Here is a 22690-nt window from a genome sequence, read left to right as displayed (position 1 = left end):
TTTTTTATGACAAGTTTAGTGACTCGAGGATGACAATTTTAGTTGTTTAGCAACTCCGAACTTTCTTTTTGACCGGCAATTTTTTTGAATTTGTTTTTTTTTCGGATGGCAACTTTAGTTGTAAAAAACGCCAGGGCCGAATTGCTTCGTGCCACATGTGCAACAGCCGGCAGCGGCGAGGACGATGCCAAAAGCTATGCAAAAATTCATGTAGATACAGGCGTAACTAATTCCAATCGTCGAGGTTCAGCAGCAGCAGTGGCAAGGGACCAGTTTGGTAACTATCTAGGCAGCTGTCGCGAGGGGCTCTCGCTCGCCAAAGACTTGCTTCTTTAGAGATGTGTGTCATCATTGCATGTGGCAGGGGGTCCAGAGCTGCAAGTATTCGCTTTCCTTAGATAGGGGTCCCCGTCTGTGGCTCATCCAACCCGATAACCAAACTTTCTGTGGAATTTGCTTGAATAAAGTTTGGTTAACTAATTTTTTTAAAAGAAAGCCCCTGTCAAAAATTCCTGGCTTTGTCCCTATCAAGAATTGGATGGGCCGCATGGTTCGGACCTACGAGCGCTTGTAGGACCGAACCATGCGGTTCATTGGTGCCATGGGTGCATAGCTTTTTTTATGCGAGCACACGATAAAATTTGGACGATTCACGTGATTAAATCCAGCCGGTGTTGCATGGAGCTCATCGATTGGATATATATTGCTTGCTCCAGAGTGAGATCTCACTCAGCATACACCAGATCAACCAGCAACAAAGAAAGTAGAAAGAATAGCAGTAGTAATAGAATAAGCCAACCGAGCGAAAGGAGTCGATCGGCAGCCATGGCGGGAGGCAAGAACCTACGGTTCATGTCCCAGTTTCCTATCTCCATTCATTAATGGTGCTGTCTTCTACTATGTGAAGCAGCCTAGCCTAGTACTGCTTCGTCCCTTTGGTGGTGAGCCCGTAGCCGAGCGGGAAGAGCGGGTCGTAGTGCTTGTCGCCGACGTTCATCGGCAGCTGGTCCACCGACTTGAACCACGTCCGCGGCAGCTTCCCGGCGAACCCGTAGTCCCCGAACAGCGCGTCGGTGACGCCCTGCCCCTCCGAGCCGGGGAGCCACGCCGCCACCAGCGCGTCCGAGGCCGCCAGCAGCGGCTGCACCACCACGGGCCGGCCGCTGATGAGCACCGTCGCGCACCGCACGGCGCCGCACACCGCCTCCACGGTGCTCAGCCCGGGCTCCGGGATGGTCAGGTTCAGGTTGTCGCCCTTGGTCTCCGTGTACGGGTGCTCGCCCACCGCCACGATCGCGTAGGAGAAGCCGCCGCCCTTGACGAACTCCGCGTCGGGGTTCTCGGCGAACACCACGACCGTCGACGGGTCCACGGCGGCCTTCACGGCGTCCAGGATGGTGGTGCCCACGGTGGTGCGGCCCGTGTCGCCCTGCCACTCGATCGTCCACCCGCCGCACTGGTATCCCAGGTTGTCGGCGTGGCTCCCGGCGACCAGGATCTTGGGCGCCTTCTTGGGCAGCGGCAGCAGCGGCGCGTCGGTCGCGGTCTTGCCGTTCTTCAGGAGCACCAGCGACTTCCTCGCCGCCTCCCTCGCCAGATCCCTGTGCTCCTGCATTCCAAATCAAGTAGGAAGATCAGTCTTCAGAGTTCAGAATCACCATGCCCAAGCTGAAGGGAGTTTCTGAATTTTTCAGCATCGGAGTTTGTTCAGTACCTGCTTTCCTAGCTGCTCCATCATGGCAGGGTCAGCGTAGGGGTTCTCGAAGAGGCCCATGGTGAACTTGACCCGCAGAATCCGGGTCACGGCGTCGTCGATCCTGCTCATGTTGATCACGCCGCTGTTGACGTGGCCAGTCAGGATGCTGATGAACTGCTGGTAGTTGTTGGGCACCATGATCTGCAACATCACAAGAATCTTATATCTCAGCCTGGCCAGCCAGCATCAAGCACCATTGCTGCATTCACAGGGAAGAAAGTGGTGCTCACCATGTCAAGGCCGGCAAGAATGGAAGCCTTGACCGAGTAGGAGTAGTCAGATCCCGCAGGGGTGGTGATCCTGTCAATACCCTCCCAGTCCGAGATCACGAAGCCCTGCAAACAAGATGCGACAATGGCGATGAGCATCTCAACATCTGAAGAGTCCAAGCTAAACTTGAATTTGATTTTTGTTTTTTTACCTGGAATTTGAGCGTGTCCTTGAGGTATCCGGTGACGAGGTCTTGGTTGGCGTGCATCTTGACGCCGTTCCAGCTGGAGTAGGAGATCATGACAGTGGAGACGCCCTTGTCCATGGCGTTCTTGTACGCCGGCATGTGGATGTTCATCAGGCCCTCGCGGTTGATGATGGTGTTGTTCTCGTTAATGCCGTCCACCGTGCCGCCGTCGCCCACAAAGTGCTTCGCGCAGGCTGCCACCTTGTTCCTGCGTTCAACACAAAATTTGTACTCATCAATCACATGTCAGACTGCATAGTGGCATTTCTCTAGTGTCGAAGTGTTGATGGACTGGATCTTACTTTCCGGCGACGAAGGGCATGCCGCTGGTGAAGCCCTTGGGCACGTCGCCCTGAAGGCCCGGGATGAGCTCCGTCATGGACTGCACGATCCGGCGATCCTCGCTGTAGCTCTCGTAGCACCGCCCCCACCTCGGATCTCTGCACACCTGTTCAAGAACAGAAATCGAAACAACAAAAATTCAGCATGGCTCGCCGAGATCCAAAATTCGAAATGCCGCTGACATTGATGTCCAGGAGAGAAGACTCACCGCGATGCATGGCGCGAAGGCGTACTGGATGCCGGTGGCCCTGACTTCGAGCGCGGTGGCCTCGCCTATCCTCTTCACGAGGTAAGGGTCCCGGGTGGCGCCGAGGCCGACGTTGTGGGGGAAGATGGTGGCGCCGTAGACGTTGTTCTGGCCGTGGACGGCGTCGATGCCGTAGATCATGGGGATGGCGAGGCGCGTGGACATGCAGGCCCGCTGGAAGCCGTCCACCATGTCCTGCCACTCCTTGGCCGTGGCGCCCTTGCGCGGCACGCTGCCGCCGCCGCTGAGCAGGCTGCCGATGAAGTTGTCCCGGAGCACGTCCGGCGTGGCCACGAGCCGCTCGATCTGGGTCATCTGCCCGATCTTCTCCGCCAGCGTCATCCGCCCCAGGAGGTCAGCCACGCGGTCCTCCACGGGCTTGGTGGCGTCCTTGTACAGCACGTAGTCGGCGTCGGTGCCGCCGAGCACGGCCCAGAAGAGCAGGAGGGCCGCGAAGACCGCGGGCGCCGTGAGCAGCGCCATCCTGTGCCGGCGCAGGAGCGGGGGCAGGAGCCGCCTGACCTGCGCGAAACATTGCAGCGACGTGATGAGTATGGCGGCGAGACCTTCCTCCAGTGGCGAGAGGACGCCTGACCGGAGACGGCAGGCGAGCCCGTCGGCCATGGCGCGGCGTGGGGTCAACGTCAACGGTTGCGGTCAGCGGCGAGAGCAGCCCGGGGCGCCGAGGCTGAGTGATGCGAGGAGCCATGGCAGCGGGCCGCGCCGGGGCATCATCATCGCGTGCGGATTGTTTTTGGCAACCACCGCACCGGCGGGATGGTTTGTTTACTCCCAAGTTGAGTTGCGATCGTGGGAGCGGGGTGTTAGTTTAAGCGTTGTTTTCCGCTGCTTAGTTTGGCAGAGCAGAGCAGCATGTTTTGGTTGCACGGAAGAGAACGTATAGTGCAATATTCGCGGAACGTATAGTGCTGGGAACAAATTAAAGCTTGCAAGGACGTCTAATGGAATATCAGAAATCTACAGCTCCAAATCGCAATCCAACAACAGCAAAAGAGAACTAAACGCTGAGCTACAAGATTACTTTGAAGCTAATGTGAAGGAACAAAGCCATGAAAGTACGATCACCAGAGGCGAGCGGAGGAAGAAGAGGCCAGGCAGCAGCTACAGTGAGCAGGTTGCCTTGCGCCGGGCCCTTTGCAAATGCTGCAGAAACGTATGAGCGCTTGCAGGAACAGGGGAGGGGAGGGAGAGCACTATTCGTATGAGAGGTAGGGGGTGGGGGGGGGGGGGGGGGGGGTGGGGTGGTGAAGTACTGGGGTGGTGAAGCACCCAGATTCAATGCGTTTGTTGCAACCGATTGGGAATTTCGGAACCTCCCGCGAGAGAAAATCCAAGCCGCGTGAATGGCCGGCGCCCTTGGACAAACAGTTGGAGTCCAAGCACACACTAAATGCTTCCAGCAAGAGGCACGCCTTGTTTTTGGCACGAGGCACGGGACGAGGTCGCAAGAAACCACCGTGGCTGGCTGGCTGGCATGAGTCTCTTACCGGAAAGGACGGCGGTGGTGCTCGTGTGCCACCGGCACGGCAGAGCGAGGGTAGCTAGGGTGGACGGGAAGAAGAGGCGACGACGACGAGGCGTGCTCTTTCCCCTGCCCTTCTCCTTCCGTCCCCTTTATATAACCCGGTCTGGCGCCGGCGATAAGGGCGGTCGATCAAGGAGTGGTTGGGGTGTGAGATGAGGGTGGTCATGCAAAACGGAAGCCGCCATTGCAATGCAACCGAAAACAATGTCCTCCTCTGCTCTGCTCTGCTCTGGCCCTCCCCCCACCCCGCCCGCCTTTGATGATTGGTATTTTGGCAATCATCCGGCGAGCCGGTTGTCCTCTTCCGGCAGAGGCCGAACTGAAAACAACGGGGACGGCCGCAGCAGCCAGCAGCCATCGCATTGTTTGGGGACTGCCCAGAGAATCGCAAGAAACAAAAGTGACCAAGTGTGTGGGGACTGGGGAGGCCCTGCGAGCGAACTAACGGACTCGTGAACTGACCAACTTACTCTGGCTAGCAGCTTGCTCGCCATGACGCCCAGCATGCGGTCGAAAACGAAGGCGGTAAAGGAGGAGGAGGGGATGCGGCAGCGGGAAGACGAGAGGGGCGATTGATTGGTTGGTTGAAAGCAAGGATGAATGTTGGTATGCAGGGGAACTGGAATAGGGTAGCGGTGGGTATAAATAGCGGCGGTGGGGTTAGTTACTTACCGGAGATTAGAAGCGACGGCGACCGGTGTGCGGCTGAGGACGACGGCGATGAGTCAGGTCGGATCCGAGTCCGACAGCGCGCCCGAACCTCTGTGCCTATCTTTCTATCCACTATTCCACCGCCACCTATCTGATCTACCTTTCGTGCAAGATTCTCCCACCTGCCTTGAAACCCGGCCACAACTTGCAGTCAAGCAAGCAACCGAAGCAAGCAAGCAACAATGGCAGGAGGAGGAGGAGGCCGGAGGAGGGAGAAGATGTGGGCGGGCAACGGCTAGGTACGGGAGGGAGGGATGATGGACCAGCAGTTCGGAGAGTGTGATTTTATAGCAGCATTGCATTGATCGATCGGTGAAGAAAGGAAACGGCACGCAGCGGGACAGACAGGGACGCAGGGAAAGCGCAGCGGAGAGGTACTACTCGGGCCGATTAGATTAGTGATTAATCCCCAACGTTCGGCTCGGGGTTCGGGGCGCGCATCCCAGCCGCCCGCCTGGCAACGGACGGCTGGCCAGCTGGGGCCGGCGATGATGAATGAATGGGCCCTGGGGGTGCGTGACCGCCATGTTGCTCGCGCTCGCCGTCCGTCCGGGTCCGATGCTTTTCTTTGTTCCATTCCATCGCGTGGGAGCACGAGGCGAGGCGAGGGCCAACGGTAACCAATCCCGGGGAAACAAACAAACAGACGTTGGGGCGACTAGGGCCGGCCGGCCAGCGCCCTTTTTTCTCTTGGGATGATCTTGTACGACAGCCTAGCAGATCCCTATGCTTCTTCATAGTCCCCACTGTGCCATCTGTCCCGTGCTGGACGGATCTGATTTTTCTTGATTTTTTGGTGCATTTTTCTCGCTAAAAGGAGGAGAAGATGGAGCGCATTTCTTCTTTCTTAATTTGGACGCATGCCGAAGGGTTTGTAACGTGCGCCTGGCTGTTTTAATTTTCCCAACGTTGGGAACTTTGGGCGGTGAGAAACCCTTTGGCCGTTCGTGGTTATCTATGCTGTGCTGGACTAATTAATGGGGTTGTACTGGAGAATCCAAAAGATAGTTATGACCGTGGACTGGACTGGAGAAGATGGGGCGACCGGGGGCAAGAATGCATGCGTGCGTGTTTACGAGAAAAACGCTACTACTGTAGCAAGTATGAGGATACATTTCACGACCGCGAGCAGTGCAGACGACAAGTTGCGTGTACGGTGTGAGTTGAGACGTGAAAAGTCTTGGCCAATGTATGAACATTTCTCCTATTTCAAAAGCCTTCCAAACTGCCATTTGGAAGGATTCGTGGGTTTTAGAGTCGAGGCATATCGCATATGTCGCACCTTGTCCCCTTTGGTCTAGTTTCATGTTTGCGTTTTTCTTATATTGCCCTACCTTCAAAACCGGGCATTACCCAGAAATAAATGCAGGAAAGCAGCTGGCTGGGCCGGCAAACTCATATAGTAAAAGAGATACAGGGATGTAGTATACGTTGTTCATTCATGATTGCTTTTGATTCGTTTCTATATTTATGGCAGCCAGGGCTCACGTTTATGAACCAATACCAAAATATACTCCCCTCTCCTCTCCAACAAGCAAGCTACCACCTACAAACCTAATGCTCCCAATAGTACGTCGTAGCTCCGCCCCTTGGGGAAACTGTTTTAGATGATGGGAAATCAAGTGCCAGGCTGAAAACATCAATGGTATCAACGCTGAAAATGTCATACAAGTACTGATCAAAGGCCGGCTGGAAGAAAAGAAGAAGAAAAAAAACTGTAATTGGCGACATGAAGATAATACTGCGGATGCATTGATGCACCGCTGCCGCCACACTCCCGGCGCTTTTGAGCATTGTGTCTTTGAGAGTATCTCCAGCCGCGCCCCCAACAGGCCCTTCCCAGGCGATTTTTTAGTGCCGGCGAATGAAAATCGGCCCAGTCACGCCCCCACGAGTCTGTTTTTCGCCGGGTTGGGCCGAAATAACAGCCGGCACACCCGAGCCGAACCCGGCGCGCTGGGGGGGGGCGCCTCGGGGCGCCGGCACAAGCGAAAAATGGCGTGGGGCCGCTCTGTCGATGAGTTGAGAGCCTTTTCCCGCCGTTTCTTCCCGCTTTCCTCCCACTTCCCTCTCATTCTCTCCATTCCTCCCGCCAATCTCCCTCCCGCTCGCCTCCCAGCCGGCCGCCATGCCATCGAAGAAGTACGTGATCCCCCGCGCCGCAACAGCTGCGACCGCCGCCGTCGCCCAGCCGAAGCAGAGGAAGCCGAGGGCGCCGCCATCCAAGCCACCGGGCATGTCCAACGCCGACTGGAGGGCGGAAGTTCAGCGCAGGGAGGTTGTGACCACCGACCGGCGGAACAGGGCCAACGCCAAGAAGGCCCAGGACAGCGCGGCGCTCGCGGCGGCGGCAGTGGCGGCGGAGCAAGCCGAGGCGGCTCGCGCGGGGATGATGAATCCACCCGGTGGCCACGCCCAGTACGCGCCCTGGAGCCAGCAAAGCGTCGGCTCCTCGGCCGGCTTCTCGTCCTCGCCGCAACCCTGGGGATGCACGCCGTCGCTGGGCTACGCCGACGGCGACGCGCACGGGGGGTTCAACCCCAACGTCACCTTCCCCCATGGACACCCAGCCCAGCACACGCCCTCGCTCGCCTTCGCCGGCGTGCAGTACCCTCCATACAACTACTCGCCTCCGGCCTACGCGTCCTCCCCGACGCCCCATCTCCGCCGTGGCGCGCTGCCATTCTCGCAAGCTTCCACGTCGCACCTCGGCGACACCGACGCGACCGAAGCCGACATGAAGGACATCATCACGGCCGCCGCGTCCCCCGGGTTCACTACCCAGGACGACATGGTGGACCTCAGCGGCGGCATGGACGGCGAGCTCGAGTACGGCGAGGAGGAGCCGGACGAGCAGGAGGAGGAGGACGAGGAGGAGGAGCCGGCGCCTGTTCCGGCGAGGAGACGCAAGAAGAAGAAGAAGGGGGCGGCCAGGACCGGCGAGCCGCGCATCAAGTGGGCGTCCATGGAGCAGGAATGTCTCGCCGAAGCGTGGAAAGTCGTCTGCCTCGACCCGACCACCGGCACGAACCAGAGCATTGAGACGTATTGGGAGCGCATCAAGGCTGAGTTCGACGAGTGGAAGCTCGTCGACCCCTACTTCAAAGGCGTCTACATGCAGCGCGGGTCGAAGGCAATGGCGAACCATTAGGGGCTCATCCAGGCGGCGTGCAACAAATGGCATGGGATCGTCGAGGAGATCGCGGCTCGCCTCGAGAGCGGCGCCAGCACTGAGGATCAGGTATGGCACGCCGGTCTCCCACTTCTCTTCGCCGTGCGTGCACACCAACTGTTTGTTGCTCGGCGCAGCTGCTGCGCATGTTCGCCATGTACCGCCAGGACTGCGGCGATCAAGAATTCAAGTACCTCCACGTCTTCGCGTTGATCGAGAAGTGTGAGAAGTGGGCGGATGTCCGGCGCACCCTCGCCAAGGCCAAGGAGACCTACAAGCCGGACGCGCCAACGCCGGGAGCGTCAGAAGGGCGACCGGACGACAACAAAGGGGCCAAGAAGGGGAAACACGCCGACACGGCTACCGCGCGTGTGCAGGAGTCCATCGAGCATTGCCTCGCCGACGCATAGGCTCGGGCCACCCTGCGTGAAGACAAGACTGAGGCGCGGTGGTTGGCGTTGATGACCAACAGCGCCGTCAAGCTCGACCTACACCGGATCAACGCCGCCGCGAAGAAGAGGAACACCGACCTGGCTTTTCTGATGGGCGGGGCGGACATGCTCCAGAGCAGCGACGAGAAGCTCAAGGCGTGGTACATGGCGGAGCGCAGCCTCAACTTGAACCAGCTGCCGTCGACGGCACCGCCAACCCCCACGCCCACACCGCCGCCGCCGCCAAACCCGAGCGATGATGCCTCCACGACGCCCAGCAGCACAGAGGCCGAGCCGACGCCGCCCAGCACAGAAGCAGCTCCGACACCGCCGAGCCCGCGCACGCCGACTCCGCCGACGCCGGAGGCCGACCCCGCCGTGTGATGCGTTGCGCACGCGTCCTTTCTTTTTTTGTACGCCGAACTATTTATCCGATCGCCGAACTGTGGCCGCAGATCGCCGGACTTGTGGTGTCTTTTGTGAACGGGAATGGCCAAGTTTGAAATTGCGCGACTTGGGGGGGGGGGGCGGCGCCTGGGGGCGTGACTGGGAGCTAGGTCGGCCCCAGGGGCCAATCTAGCGCCGGCTCGCCCCCAGGGGGCGCGTAAAATCGCCGCCTGGGGGGCCAATGGCTGGAGATGCTCTGAGAGGGTTGTTGGACAACACGGTATTACCGGCTGTACTCCACACTTCTGAAAAACGTTTCTTTCCTTCTGGCCATTCAAATGTTTGAACGCGTCCATAGTTTTCGAAATATTTCCCTTGTACTTTATGAGTAACGATCAAATTTTTGCTTTCTCTATACCTACACTTCTTCCTGTGTGAGAGCAAGTTCCAACCGTTGTCTACATCTTTCTTTTTTCAGTTGAAATTGTTGCCTCCTTATTCAAATACCTCGGGAGAATACAAGTTCATATCGTCCAAAATAACTTTCCCCGCCCGACCTCCCAGGCGGCTCGCGCGGGCCGCTCCAGAGGGCCACCAAACCCTAGCAAAAAACCTAGCGGATCTCCCTCCTCAGGCCGCAGCAGCCGCCATCGCCGGCAGTGGTGGCCGCGCCCGGACGTCGATGGCGGCGGGTGAGGGTGGCGCGCCCCGATGGGCTCCCTTCGCGCGGAGGCGAGACATCTACTGGGCGGCACAGGCGGGGGAGCGAACGGCGGCGCGGGGAAGCAGGGGTCTGCACCTGCGCATAGCAGGAGGCTTGGAGGAGGGGCGGAGCTCGGTGAGGGTGGCGCGCCCGATGGGCTCCCTTCGCGCGGAGGCGAGACATCTGCTTGGCGGCGCACGCGGGGGAGCAAACGGCGGCGCGGGGAAGCAGGGGTCTGCACCAGCGCATAGCAGGAGGCTTGGAGGAGCGGCGGAGCTAGGTGAGGGTGGCGCGCCCCCGATGGGCTCCCTTCGCGCGGAGGCGAGACATCTGCTGGGCGGCGCAGGCGGGGGAGCGAACGGCGGCGCGGGGAAGCAGGGATCTGCACCGCCGCATAGCAGGAGGCTTGGAGGAGCGGCGAAGCTCGGTGAGGGTGGCGCGCCCCCGATGGGCTCCTTCGCGCGGAGGCGAGAGATCTGTTGGACGGCGCAGGCGAGGGAGAGAACGGCGGCACGGGGAAGCAGGCGTCTGCACCGGCGCATAGCAGGAGGCTTGGAGGAGCGGCGGAGCTCGGTGAGGGTGGCGCGCCCCCGATGGGCTCCCTTCGCGCAGAGGCGAGACATCTGCTGGGCGGCGCAGGCGTGGAAGCGAACGGCGGCGCGGGGAAGCAGGGGTCTTCACCGGCGCATAGCAGGAGCCTTGGAGGAGCGGCGGAGCTCGGTGAGGGTGGCGCGCCCCAATGGGCTCCCTTCGCGCGGAGGCGAGACATCTGCTGGGCGGCGGAGGCGGGGGAGCGAACGGCGGCGCGGGGAAGCAGGGGTCTGCACCGGCGCATAGCAGGAGGCTTGGAGGAGCGGCGGAGCTTGGTGAGGGTGGCGCGCCCTGATGGGCTCCCTTCGCGCGGAGGCGAGACATCTGTTGGGCGGCGCAGGCGGGGGAGCGAACGGCGGCGCGGGGAAGCAGGGGTCTGCATCGGCGCATAGCAGAAGGCTTGGAGGAGCGGCGGAGATCGGCGAGGTTGGCAGCGGAGGCGAGGAGGCGGGGTGGTGTGACGGCGCTGCCTGGCGGCGATGGCCCAAGTCCTCGGGATTGGAGGCGGCGGAGCGGAGGTGCTCTGCCAGGGAAAGCCCTGGCGAGCAGAGGTCGGCCGCCTCCGCGTCTGTGGTCACGCCGTGGTGCTTCCCTGGTGGCGTTGGCATGGGAGCGAGTGGAGATGGTGCGGACCAGATCTGGGCCTTCACGGGCCCGATCTAGGTCAGTGGGTCTGGGCTGCTGCGTGGATGTCGCCTGGAGTTGGTGACAACCATAGCAGGCGACACCCTGGCTCGTATTGGAGGTGTTTGGAGGCTGCGGATCTTTTGCCGAGTTGAACGTGGAAGATGGTCCTTGCTCCTCTGTTGTCCGGGTTGTGAGGGTCTGCGTCTTTGCGACTACGACGACAAAGAGCTGCGATGGCGGCAGTGCAAGGCTACATGGATGGTGCTTGTCCCAATCCTAAGATGCGCAGAGATGTGCGACAATATGGATGAAAGTCCTGCCTGGTTTCTGTCGGGCCGGCGGCAACGGCGCGCGCGGGTGTCGCGCCCCTCCTTGGAGGCGTCGCAGGTCTGTCGGCATCTCCCTTGTTCTCCTTCGAGTTGGTAGTTGTCTCCGGGCGAAAGCCTAGATTCAGAGTTGGATCGGCGCGATGGCGGTGTCCTCGGCGTCGTTCCTCTGCAGGGAGCATCGCGTTTGGAGACACAGCTTGGAGATCCAATGTAGCATTCCTCCTGTGCTCATCGCGGTCCAAGATTGACCTTCAGCGGCGCAATGCACGTCGTCGCCGGGGAATCCAAGACGGTGCCTTTTTCGGGACTTTCCATGTCCTGCCATTCATTTGCCACCTCCTTCTCGGCATCAAGAGTGGATGGTGCATTGGCATGGGAGTTGCCGGGGGTTGTTGTTCTTCGGAGGTGACCGGCGTCGGTTGAGACGCGGCCTTGGTGACTAGTCTACGACAGGCCCTTTTGCTTTGTAGTTGTGCTATCGGTGGCTGTCTTTGGACGAGCCTCGGTGTGGAGTTCGTACTGCACTCGTTGTTTGTAGCGAGTTGTAGTCGTCTTGTAAACAAATTCTGCCTTCTATAAAAATATGATACGTCTTTGACGTATTTAAAAAAAAATATCGTCCAAAATACAACCTGGAGGAACATGGAGCCATGTTTTCCAGAGCTCATGACGGCAGCCTTCCTTGGCTAATTTACGGGCAACACCAGTCGTGTAGCCCTTCTAACCTTGAACTCCTCAAAGGAGCAAATTTTACTTCTTCTAACAACGGGCCATAAGCAGATGAGTCCTTGCAGCATGCATTGCTCACCATCGCCGTATTATCAGACTCCAGCACCATCTTCTGGATGCACAACGACAAGCAATCAGCTCACCCAACTCTAGCTCAGTAATGGCAGGGAAAAAAGGCATGAGCCCACGATAAACACATCTTGATGGTACGACAGCCTTTGCGGATCCCTATGCTTCTTCGTAGTTCGCACTGTGCCATCTGTCTCGTGCTGGATGGATCTGATTTTTTCTTTTAAAAAAAATTCATGCATTTTTCTCGCAAAAGGAGGAGAAGATGGAGCGCATTTCGTTTCTTAATTTGGACGCATGCCGACGGTCTGTAACGTACGCCTAGCTGTTCTATTTTTTCGAACGTTGGGAACTTTGGGTGGTGAGAAACTCTTTGACCGTTCGTGGTTATCTATGCCGTGCTGGACTGATTAATGGAGTTGTACTACGCACTAGTAATGGGTAAATCCAGATGACAGTCATGGCCCTCGACTGGACCGGAGAAGACGGGGCGACCGGGGGCAAGAATTCATGCATGTTTTACGCGAAAAACGGCAGAAAAAAGGAAACGCCGATGCATACTACCTCCATCAAGAATTACTTGTCGCTTAAACAGAAGCATCTAGCACTAGCGAGCAGTACACATAACACACGTTGTCACAAAAGGCAGTACGGATTCCACGCGAGCGAGCAGTGCGGATCAAGTACGTATTGTATGTGAAAAGGCTTGAACAATGTTTGAATATATATTTTTCCTATTTCAAAGCCTTCCAAACTGCCATTTGGAAGGAATCGTGTATTTTAGTTTCATGGTCTATACAGTTGTCCTGGACATATATCGCATATGTCGCGCCTTGTTCCCGTTGGTCCAGCTTTTACGATGTATTTTTCTTTTATTTCCTACGTTCCAGACCGGGCATTACCCAGAAATAAGTGCAGGAAAGCAGCTGGCTGGGCCGGCAAACTAAGCATAGTATATATAGTATCACTAGTAATAGAGACTACGCGTTCAATGACTTGAAACCAAAAAAAGATTCAAGGATGTATACGTTGTCCATTGATCAGTGCTTTTAGTTTGTTTCTATATTCAGGGCAGCCATGGCATGTGCCGTCACGTTTATGATCCAATATCAAAATATTCCCCTCTCCAACAAGTTAACTACGAGCGCACCCCGCGTCGCCTCCCGCTCGGGTGACTCGGGGGCTCCCCAACCCTAGCCGCCGCCGAGCCTAGCCCATCTTCCTCCCCTCCTCCCGCCGCCGCCGGAGGATGCCGCCGGCTTGCGCCCAGAGGCCGCCGGCGGTGGCGGGGGCTCTTCCTCCCTCCCGCGTCTCAGTGGTGGCAGGGTCCCAACATGCGTGGAGGTGCGGCCGATCTAGAAGCGACAGCGTTGGTTTCGACGGTGACGGCGGTCGGCCCTGCCTCGGGCCACGGGCGGCGGCTGGCCTGGATCGAGCGGCGGCGCGATGCGGTCTTCGGCGGCATGTCATCTGGCTTTAGATCGGCGGCGGCGTCGAGGGCCTGGTGGACTGCTTGGCGGCACCCATGGCAGATCTGTTCTGGCCGGTGTAGCCAGTGGTGGTGGTCATCTTCTTCGTCGGCGGTGGCCGGCCAGAAGCTTGGTGATCGGATCTCGAGATCCATCATCTAGTCCCGGCTGTGAGTTGGGGAGACATGGTTGCCGGTGAAAACCGAGCCGACGGCAGGCGATGGCGGCGTTCTACGCCGTTACTTTGATGAAGGCATCGTCGTGTAACTACTATCGACCCACTCATGCTGCTCCGGGGGAAAACCCTAGGATCTGGTGTTCCAGATCGGACGATGGCGGCACTGCGGTGTCGTTTCTCTCTTGGGAGCATCGTTTGTGGACCAGCGCTAGAAGTCAGAGGCAGGAGGTGGAGCGCATTCGTCTTGCACGGAGCTTCGGTGGAGATGTCAAGTCGTGCCTGACCGACAGGTGCTACGCTTTGTCATGCCTGGTCGGCAGGTGCTACGCACGACAGATCTTCCAAGGACTTCAAGCTGTGTCGGCTGGTGGTACTTGGCAGCATGGCGCTGAGGTGTATCAGTGGCGACTGCGACGTGCTCAGCTGTTTGCGCGCAGGGAGGAGGTGCCGTTGGGCGCCGTGGTGGCGTCGACGATAGCTAGACCGAGCAAGGTTGATGCATCAGTACAGTTCTGAAGATGGAGCGGTGGCAGTTGGCGGCGGCGGCCTCTGAGAGCACGCCGGACCAGTGTGTGCCCCAGACCCGGCAAGTGACTAGGTTGGGGTCTCAGGTCTTAGATGTTAGGCTTGGCTGCGATGTCTGTTTGGTATTAGGCCCAGACTATCTGGGCCCCTTCATCAACTGGATAGGTGGAGCGACATTTGTTGCTTAGACGGCGGCTTTAGTCTTACTGTTGTATGACTTTGTAAGGTCTTGTGAGAATAATTAATAAAGTGGCCGTATGCATCGCCCAGATGCAGAGGCCGGGGGTCATCCTCCTTTTCTAAAAAAAACAAGTTAACTACGAGGTAGAAACCTAGCATAAATCAAAGTATACTACAGTGCATCTGTACCCTTTGCTCGTACAAACCCTTGGCGCTCGGCTATGGTTTCCTTCCCTCTCGCTGGTCCGTCTCATCTCCTATAGTCATATAGGCATGGTGGATCCCGGTTCTTGCTGGCGGGAGGACTCCCTTTTTAGAGTTTTTTTGAGTTGGGTTTGTGCCATGCTCACGAAGACGAAGCGGTGACGGCTTCCTGAAGATGGAATAAGGTTCTCCCGCCTAGCCCTCGTTTCGGCTGTGCTCCTAGCGGCGGCGACTTACTGAAGATGGAATAAGGTTCTCCCGCCTAGCCCTCGTTCCGGTTGTGCTTCTAGCGTCGTCGGAGAGCGTGTGGAGATGTGCCTCTGGCGGATCTCGTGAGATCCGACCGGCGTTTGTCTTGGGTGGATCCGATCTTCATTCGTCTTCTTTTACGTGTTTGCGGGTTGGTTCTTTCGATCAACGCTTCTGTTTTTCGGCGGTGATTGTTATTCTGATGCGCTGCTCCTATGGGGCCTTAATACGACGAATTCTTGACTGTCTACGACAACAATGTATGTCCATCTCTGACGAGGGAGAGACGATGACGGCAGCGTGCCTTGGGCTCGTTCCAGTGCTTCTAGTCACCGCCAAGAAGAGAATTCGTGGACACCAATGGCCACCCCTAGAAGTAAAAAAAGCAGATGATGGGGGGAGGAAAAAGTGCCCCGCGGTGCATGCTTAGCTTGATGGGGGCGCGTCTGGCTGAATCCCAGTCGATATGCACGGACAGGCAAAGCACTGAACGGTTTGTTGACGTTGGACTCCGGCTGCACCGTCAGGTTGACCATTAGCTGCCGGACACAGACGTAATGGAGCCAAACCGGAGCAAAAATCAATACAGGTTTGTGAACACTGAGGAGATATCGGCTGCATAACAAAACCAGTCGAGACGTCTGCCAGGTATGCCCTAACAGATGGGACCAGCTTCAGAGAAAGTGTTAAAAATAAAATGAAGGTAAAGTGCAGAATAAATTTTGTTTTTTTTGCGGGAAGGAATACATTTTGTTAAACGGGATAAAATGTATGGAATTCTCTAAAATAAAATTAACTCTAAAGAACTATTTATTACAGTGTTCAGCTCATGTCCGCAAATAGTATTCACACTAGCGTGAGATGAAAAACCTTACAAACTCCAGTGTTAATCAAACAAAATTAAATCAGGACCATCCAAATGTCAATTTTGCCTTGGTTAAACATTTGGTTAATATGCTTACATAGTCGGCACATTATTATCTGTAGAGAGAATGGCTTGAAATTACAAACTTTTTTGGAGGGAGAAATTACAACCCTAATGTAACATAACAATACGAGTTGTTAAAAAAAAACATAACAATACGAGTTAGTGTGTCATAAGGTGAGCTGGATTGATATTTTCAATTGGGTTTAATATTGATGGCACCGTCATCCATCACCTATTGGCATAGTTGGTGTTGTACAAAAGAAATCAAGCGCAAAATGTGCATGGAGGGGAGGCTCAGTGGTCTTTGTTTCGATTTAAGATGACACGTTTTTGCAATCATACAGTAAAACTGACAACTAATTGATCTCGCAAAAAAAAACTGGCAACTGATTAAGATGTCAGAAGTATGCAGTTGTAGCCATCGTAGTCATGTTGTATGGCATACGTATAAAATATATGCAAGTAATTAAGACTATACAACTATACCCCCCCCCCCCCCCCCCCCCCCCCCCCCCACACACACACACACACAATAAAAAAAGACTACAACTATATATGGAGTAAAGAACGAGGAATAATAGAACATTCAAGGACATGCTGTAGAGGAATAAGAAACCCCACTTGGTCGTCCTAACTCCATGTTGTAGAGGAATAAGAAACTCCACTTGGACATAATGTAGAGGAATAAGAAACTCCATGTTGAATCATCCTCTAGAGCCACCCATGGTCCGTCTCTCAACCCGGCCACGTTATTTTGGGCACCATCACCAAATTATCCTTTTAATCTAGGTCGTCTCAGTGTGAAAGAAATAAAAAGGTGAACACTATTTTTTATTTTCGGCACCATCACCAAATTATCTATGTTTAGGGAGGAGTCAATGATTCTGCAGACTGGTGCACAAATTTTTCTGTAGTATTTTGACGTATGTGCTACACTAGAAACATTGTATAGTGGCTACAATCGATTCACTCCAACCAGCATACAGGGAAATTAAGACGTGTCGACGGGTATAAATTTCGACGTCATGAAGTACAACAGGTTTAGAACTTAGAAATTATGACATACATGTGTAACTTAGTGGCCATCTATCTGACTTTTTTTGGGTGCAAAATTTGAGGCATAAAGCAAAAAATGATATGTTGCATTGCCACTAGGTAATTACTGTATTTAATATAGCAATTTGACATAATATTAAAAAACAGCTATTTAATTTGTCCATGATTGCTCCAAAATCACTGTACCGTTCCATAATTTATCTTTTTTTCCGGATGCTTCCAGTGATCTAATATAAAAGATAGTGCACTTCTAATGTTGTTTGGCTGCATTCTAGGAACCAATAAAATTCTAAATTAACCAAATGACAGTAATCATACAAAGTAGTTATAGCACACATTGGTGTTTATAACGATGGCAATTGCATGTAATAGTGAGATTTAGTTTATAATTAAACATTAACTAATTTTCATATATTTCCCGGTAGATTTATATAATTGACAATATGCAAGGTATTGTGTAGCACCATAGCAGCCAGAATAATCACTATATGGATATAGTTGTGCGACATTACATGTTTTATTTGATATGTATAATGTTTATAAAATATCATTTTTCACGCAATGGAGGGGTAAGTAGGAGCATTTTTTATAATATAAAAACATAAATTTAGCAATTTTGAATGCGCTAATTATCATTGCCTCATATATATATATATTACTTAATATGCAATGAAGGGGTACATAGCAGTATTTTTATAATATAAAAAATACTTCGCAAACCAGAATGCCGTAAATATCTTGCCCTCGCATTTGTGAGGGCCACTTGACTAGTTATCAATAAAGGTTTCTGAAAAGGCGAAAGCGCTTTGAGTCGCCAATCCAAAAAGATGGAAAGTCTTGATCAATGAACGTACTTGGGCCACGTTGACAGTAAATGAGAGGGATCGAGGGTTAGAGCATCGACAACCGGGCATTAAACGCCCGGGTGGACGGCCCGGTCACCGAGCGGTAAAAAAAAGCGTCCCAGACGGGTGCCTCAGACGCTCAGGCTGGCTTGCACCCTCATATGCAGCTTAAATTTAGAACGGATATGAGGAGACCCGGACGCGTCCGCCTCGTCAGACTGGTCGCTAGGGCCCTGCACCAATTCGCCCATATTCGCCCCCCCCTTCATGCGCAACCAACCCTCTTCTCTTCTATGTTTGTCCTCGTCCTCACAGCCACAACCGATCAAGGTCACCACACCTGACAATGCCCTGTGGTTATTACTGAAGGAAATATGCCCTAGAGGCAATAATAAAGTTATTACTTATTTCCTTATTTCATGATAAATGTTTATTATTCATGCTAGAATTGTATTAACCGGAAACATAATACATGTTGAATACATAGACAAAACAGAGTGTCACTACTATGCCTCTACTTGACTAGCTCGTTGATCAAAGATGGTTAAGTTTCCTAGCCATAGACATGAGTTGTCATTTGATAAACGGGATCACATCATTAGGAGAATGATGTGATTGACTTGACCCATTCGTTAGCTTAGCATTTGATCGTTTAGTATGTTGCTATTGCTTTCTTCATGACTTATACATGTTCCTATGACTATGAGATTATGCAACTCCCGTTTACCGGAGGAACACTTTGTGTGCTACCAAACGTCACAACGTAACTGGGTGATTATAAAGGAGCTCTACAGGTGTCTCCGAAGGTACTTGTTGAGTTGGCGTATTTCGAGATTAGGATTTGTCACTCCGATTGTCGGAGAGGTATCTCTGGGCCCTCTCGGTAATGCACATCAGTATAAGCCTTGCAAGCAATGTGACTAATGAGTTAGTTGCGGGATGATGCATTACATAACGAGTAAAGAGACTTGCCGGTAATGAGATTGAACTAGGTATTGAGATACCGACGATCAAATCTCGGACAAGTAACATACCGATGACAAAGGGAACAACGTATGTTGTTATGCGGTTTGACCGATAAATATCTCTGTAGAATATGTAAGAGCCAATATGAGCATCCAGGTTCCGCTATTAGTTATTGACCGGAGACATGTCTCGGTCATGTCTACATAGTTCTCGAACCCGTAGGGTCCGCACGCTTAAAGTTTCGGTGACGATTGTATTATGAATTTTTGTGTTTTGATGTACCAAAGGTAGTTCAGAGTCCCGGATGTGATCACGGATATGACAAGGAGTCTCGAAATGGTCGAGACATAAAGATTGATATATTGCACGACTATATTCGGACACCGGAATGGTTTCGGGGAGTTTCGGACATATATCGGAGTACCGGGGGGTTACCGGAACCCCCCGGGGAGTTTAATGGGCCAAGATGGGCCTTAGTGGAGAAGAGGAGGGGCGGCTAGGGCTGGCCGCGCCCCCCTCCCCCTCTAGTCTGAATTGGACAAGGAGGGGGGCGCCCCCTTTCCTTCCCCCTCTCTCCTTCCCTTCCTTTCCCCTCCTACTCCAACTAGGAAAAAGAGGGAGTCCTACTCCCTCCCTGGCGCGCCCTCCCCTGGCTGGCCGCCTCCTCCCCCCTGGTCCTTTATATACGGGGGCAGGGGGCACCTCTAGACACAAAAATTGATCTCTTGATCTCTTAGCCGTGTGCGGTGCCCCCTCCACCATATTCCACCTCGCTCATATCGTAGCGGTGCTTAGGCGAAGCCCTGCGTCGGTAGCATCATCATCACCGTCACCACGCCGTCGTGCTGACGGAATTCTCCCGTGACGCTCTGCTGGATCGGAGTTCGCGGGACATCATCGAGCTGAACGTGTGCTGAACTCGGAGGTGCCGTACGTTCGGTACTTGGATCGGTCGGATCATGAAGACGTACGACTACATCAACCTCATTGTGCTAACGCTTCCGCTTTCGGTCTACGAGGGTACGTGGACAAAACTCTCCCCTCTCGTTGCTATGCATCACCATGACCCTGTGTGCGTAGGAATTTTTTTGAAATTACTACGTTCCCCAACAGTGGTATCAGACCCAGGTTTATTGCGTAGATGTTATATGCACGAGTAGAACACAAGTGAGTTGTGGGCGATACAAGTCATACTGCTTACCAGCATGTCATACTTTGGTTCGGCGGTACTGTTGGATGAAGCGACCCGGACCGACATTACGCGTACGCTTACGCGAGACTGGTTCTACCGACGTGCTTTGCACATAGGTGGCTGGCGGGTGTCAGTTTCTCCAACTTTAGTTGAACCGAGTGTGGCTACGCCCGGTCCTTGAGAAGGTTAAAACAACACTAACTTGACGAACTATCGTTGTGGTTTTGATGCGTAGGTAAGAACGGTTCTTGCTCAGCCCGTAGCAGCCACGTAAAACTTGCAACAACAAAGTAGAGGACGTCTAACTTGTTTTTGCAGGGCATGTTGTGATGTGATATGGTCAAGGCATGATGCTATATTTTATTGTATGAGATGATCATGTTTTGTAACCGAGTTATCGGCAACTGGCAGGAGCCATATGGTTGTCACTTTATTGTATGCAATGAAATCGCCCTGTAATTGCTTTACTTTATCACTAAGCGGTAGCGATAGTCATAGAATAAATAGTTGGCGAGACGACAACGATGCTACGATGGAGATCAAGGTGTCGCGCCGGTGACGATGGTGATCATGACGGTGCTTCGAAGATGGAGATCACAAGCACAAGATGATGATGGCCATATCATATCACTTATATTGATTGCATGTGATGTTTATCCTTTATGCATCTTATTTTGCTTTGATTGACGGTAGCATTATAAGATGATCTCTCACTAAATTTCAAGATAAAAGTGTTCTCCCTGAGTATGCACCATTGCCAAAGTTCGTCGTGCCGAGACACCACGTGATGATCGGGTGTGATAAGCTCTACGTTCATCTACAATAGGTGCAAGCCAGTTTTGCACACGCATAATACTCGGGTTAAACGTGACGAGCCTAGCATATGCAGATATGGCCTCGGAACACTGAGACCGAAAGGTCGAGCGTGAATCATATAGTAGATATGATCAACATAGTGATGTTCACCATTGAAAACGACTCCATCTCACTTGATGATCGGACATGGTTTACTTGATTTGGATCACATGATCACTTAGATGATTAGAGGGATGTCTATCTAAGTGAGAGTTCTTAAGTAATATGATTAATTGAACTTTAGTTTATCATGAACTTAGTCCTGATAGTATTTTGCAAATAATGTTGTAGATCAATAGCTCGCGTTGTTGTTTCCCTATGTTTTATATATGTTCCTAGAGAAAACTAAGTTGAAAGATGATAGTAGCAATGATGCGGACTGGGTCCGTGATCTGAGGTTTATCCTCATTGCTGCACAGAAGAATTATGTCCTAGATGCACCGCTAGGTGACAAACCTATTGCAGGAGCAGATGCAGACATTATGAACGTTTGGCTAGCTCAATATGATGACTACTTGATAGTTTAGTGCACCATGCTTAACGACTTAGAATCGGGTCTTCAACGATGTTTTGAACGTCATGGATCATATGAGATGTTCCAGGAGTTGAAGTTAATATTTCAAACAAATACCCGAGTTGAGAGATATGAAGTCTCCAACAAGTTCTATAGCTAAAACATGGAGGAGAATAGCTCAAGCAGTGAGCATGTGCTCAGATTGTCTGGGTACTACAATCGCTTGAATCAAGTGGGAGTTAATCTTCCAGATAAAATAGTGATTGACGAAATTCTCTAGTCACCATCACCAAGTTAGTAGAACTTCATGATGAACTATAGTATGGAAGGAATGACGAAAACGATTCCCGAGCTTTTCATTATGATGAAATCGATGAAGGTAGAAATCAAGAAAGAGCATCAAGTGTTGATGATTAACAAGACCACTAGTTTCAAGAAAAGGGCAAAGGGAAAGAAAGGGAACTTCATGTAGAATGGAAAGCAAGTTGTCACTTCCGTGAAGAAGCCCAAAGCTAGACTAAAGCCTGAAACTGAGTGCTTCTACTGCAAAGGAAATGGTCACTGGAAACGGAAATGCCCTGGATATTTGGTGGATAAGAAGGATGGGAAAGTGAAAAAGGGTATATTTGATATACAGGTTATTGATGTGTACCTTACTAGTGTTTATAGTAGCCCCTGGGTATTTGATACTTGTTCGGTTGCTAAATATTAGTAATTCGAAACAGGAGTTACAAAATAAACAGAGACTAGTTGAGGGTGAAGTGACGACGTGTGTTGGAAGTGGTTCCAAGATCGATATGATCATCATCGCACACTCCCTACACTTTCGGGATTAATGTCAAACCTAAATAAATGTTATTTGGTGTTTGCGTTGAGCATGAATATGATTTGATCATGTCTATTGCAATACGGTTATTCATTTAAAGTCAGAGAATAATTCTTGTTCTGTTTACATGAATAAAACCTTCGATGGTCATACACCCAATGAAAATAGTGTTAGGGAACATGGTAATTTCAAAAAATTTCCTACGCACACACAGGATCATGGTGATGCATAGCAACGAGAGGGGAGAGTGTTGTCGACGTACCCTCATAGACCGAAAGCGGAAGCGTTATGAGAACGCGGTTGATGTAGTCGTACGTCTTCACGATCCGACCGATCCAAGTACCGAACGCACGGCACCTCCGAGTTCAGCACACGTTTAGATTAATGACGTCCCGCGAACTCCGATCCCGCAAAGCTTCATGGGAGAGTTCCGTCAGCACGACGGCGTGGTGACACTGATGATGTTGCTACCGACGCAGGGCTTCGCCTAAGCACCGCTACGATATGATCGAGGTGGAATATGGTGGAGGGGGGCACCGCACACGGCTGGAATAGATCAACAGATCAACTTGTGTGTCTTTGGGGCTCCCCCCTCCTCCGTATATA

The 22690-nt window shown here is 53.0% G+C and overlaps 1 protein-coding gene across 4 annotated transcripts; it reads right to left on the bottom strand.

Annotated features, from left to right (window-relative positions):
* Window positions 1-655: 655 nt before the first annotated feature.
* Window positions 656-5316, bottom strand: LOC109734275 (uncharacterized). Of its 4 annotated transcripts, none has more exons than XM_020293486.4 (7): window positions 5021-5316; window positions 2764-3324; window positions 2516-2661; window positions 2178-2421; window positions 1987-2091; window positions 1715-1897; window positions 656-1609 (listed from the first exon to the last, which is right to left on the bottom strand). In XM_020293486.4, the coding sequence occupies exons 2-7, from the start codon at window positions 3283-3285 to the stop codon at window positions 917-919; spliced, it is 1893 nt and encodes a 630-aa protein (XP_020149075.1). In that variant the 5' UTR covers window positions 3286-3324; window positions 5021-5316; the 3' UTR covers window positions 656-916. The 4 variants fall into 4 exon arrangements, with proteins under 4 accessions (XP_020149075.1, XP_020149074.1, XP_045085119.1 ...); XM_020293485.2 differs by lacking the exon at window positions 5021-5316 and adding an exon at window positions 4819-5003; XM_045229184.2 differs by lacking the exon at window positions 5021-5316 and adding an exon at window positions 4311-4596.
* Window positions 5317-22690: the final 17374 nt, after the last annotated feature.

Source organism: Aegilops tauschii, chromosome 5, assembly GCF_002575655.3.
Source record: "Aegilops tauschii subsp. strangulata cultivar AL8/78 chromosome 5, Aet v6.0, whole genome shotgun sequence".
NCBI lineage: Eukaryota > Viridiplantae > Streptophyta > Magnoliopsida > Poales > Poaceae > Aegilops > Aegilops tauschii.
The sequence above is the reverse complement of the archived record's forward strand: the minus strand, read 5'-3'. Positions and strand labels throughout refer to the sequence as shown.

What these genes read in the sequence shown, in the direction of transcription:
- LOC109734275 (XM_020293485.2), bottom strand. Translation starts at nt 4,854, where the DNA reads ATGCTGGGCGTCATGGCGAGCAAGCTGCTAGCCAGA. An exon ending in CCTTCGCGCCATGCATCGCG is followed by an intron (nt 2,662 to 2,763) that starts GTGAGTCTTCTC and finishes GTTCTTGAACAG; the next exon opens with GTGTGCAGAGATCCGAGGTG. An exon ending in ATGCCCTTCGTCGCCGGAAA is followed by an intron (nt 2,422 to 2,515) that starts GTAAGATCCAGT and finishes TGTTGAACGCAG; the next exon opens with GAACAAGGTGGCAGCCTGCG.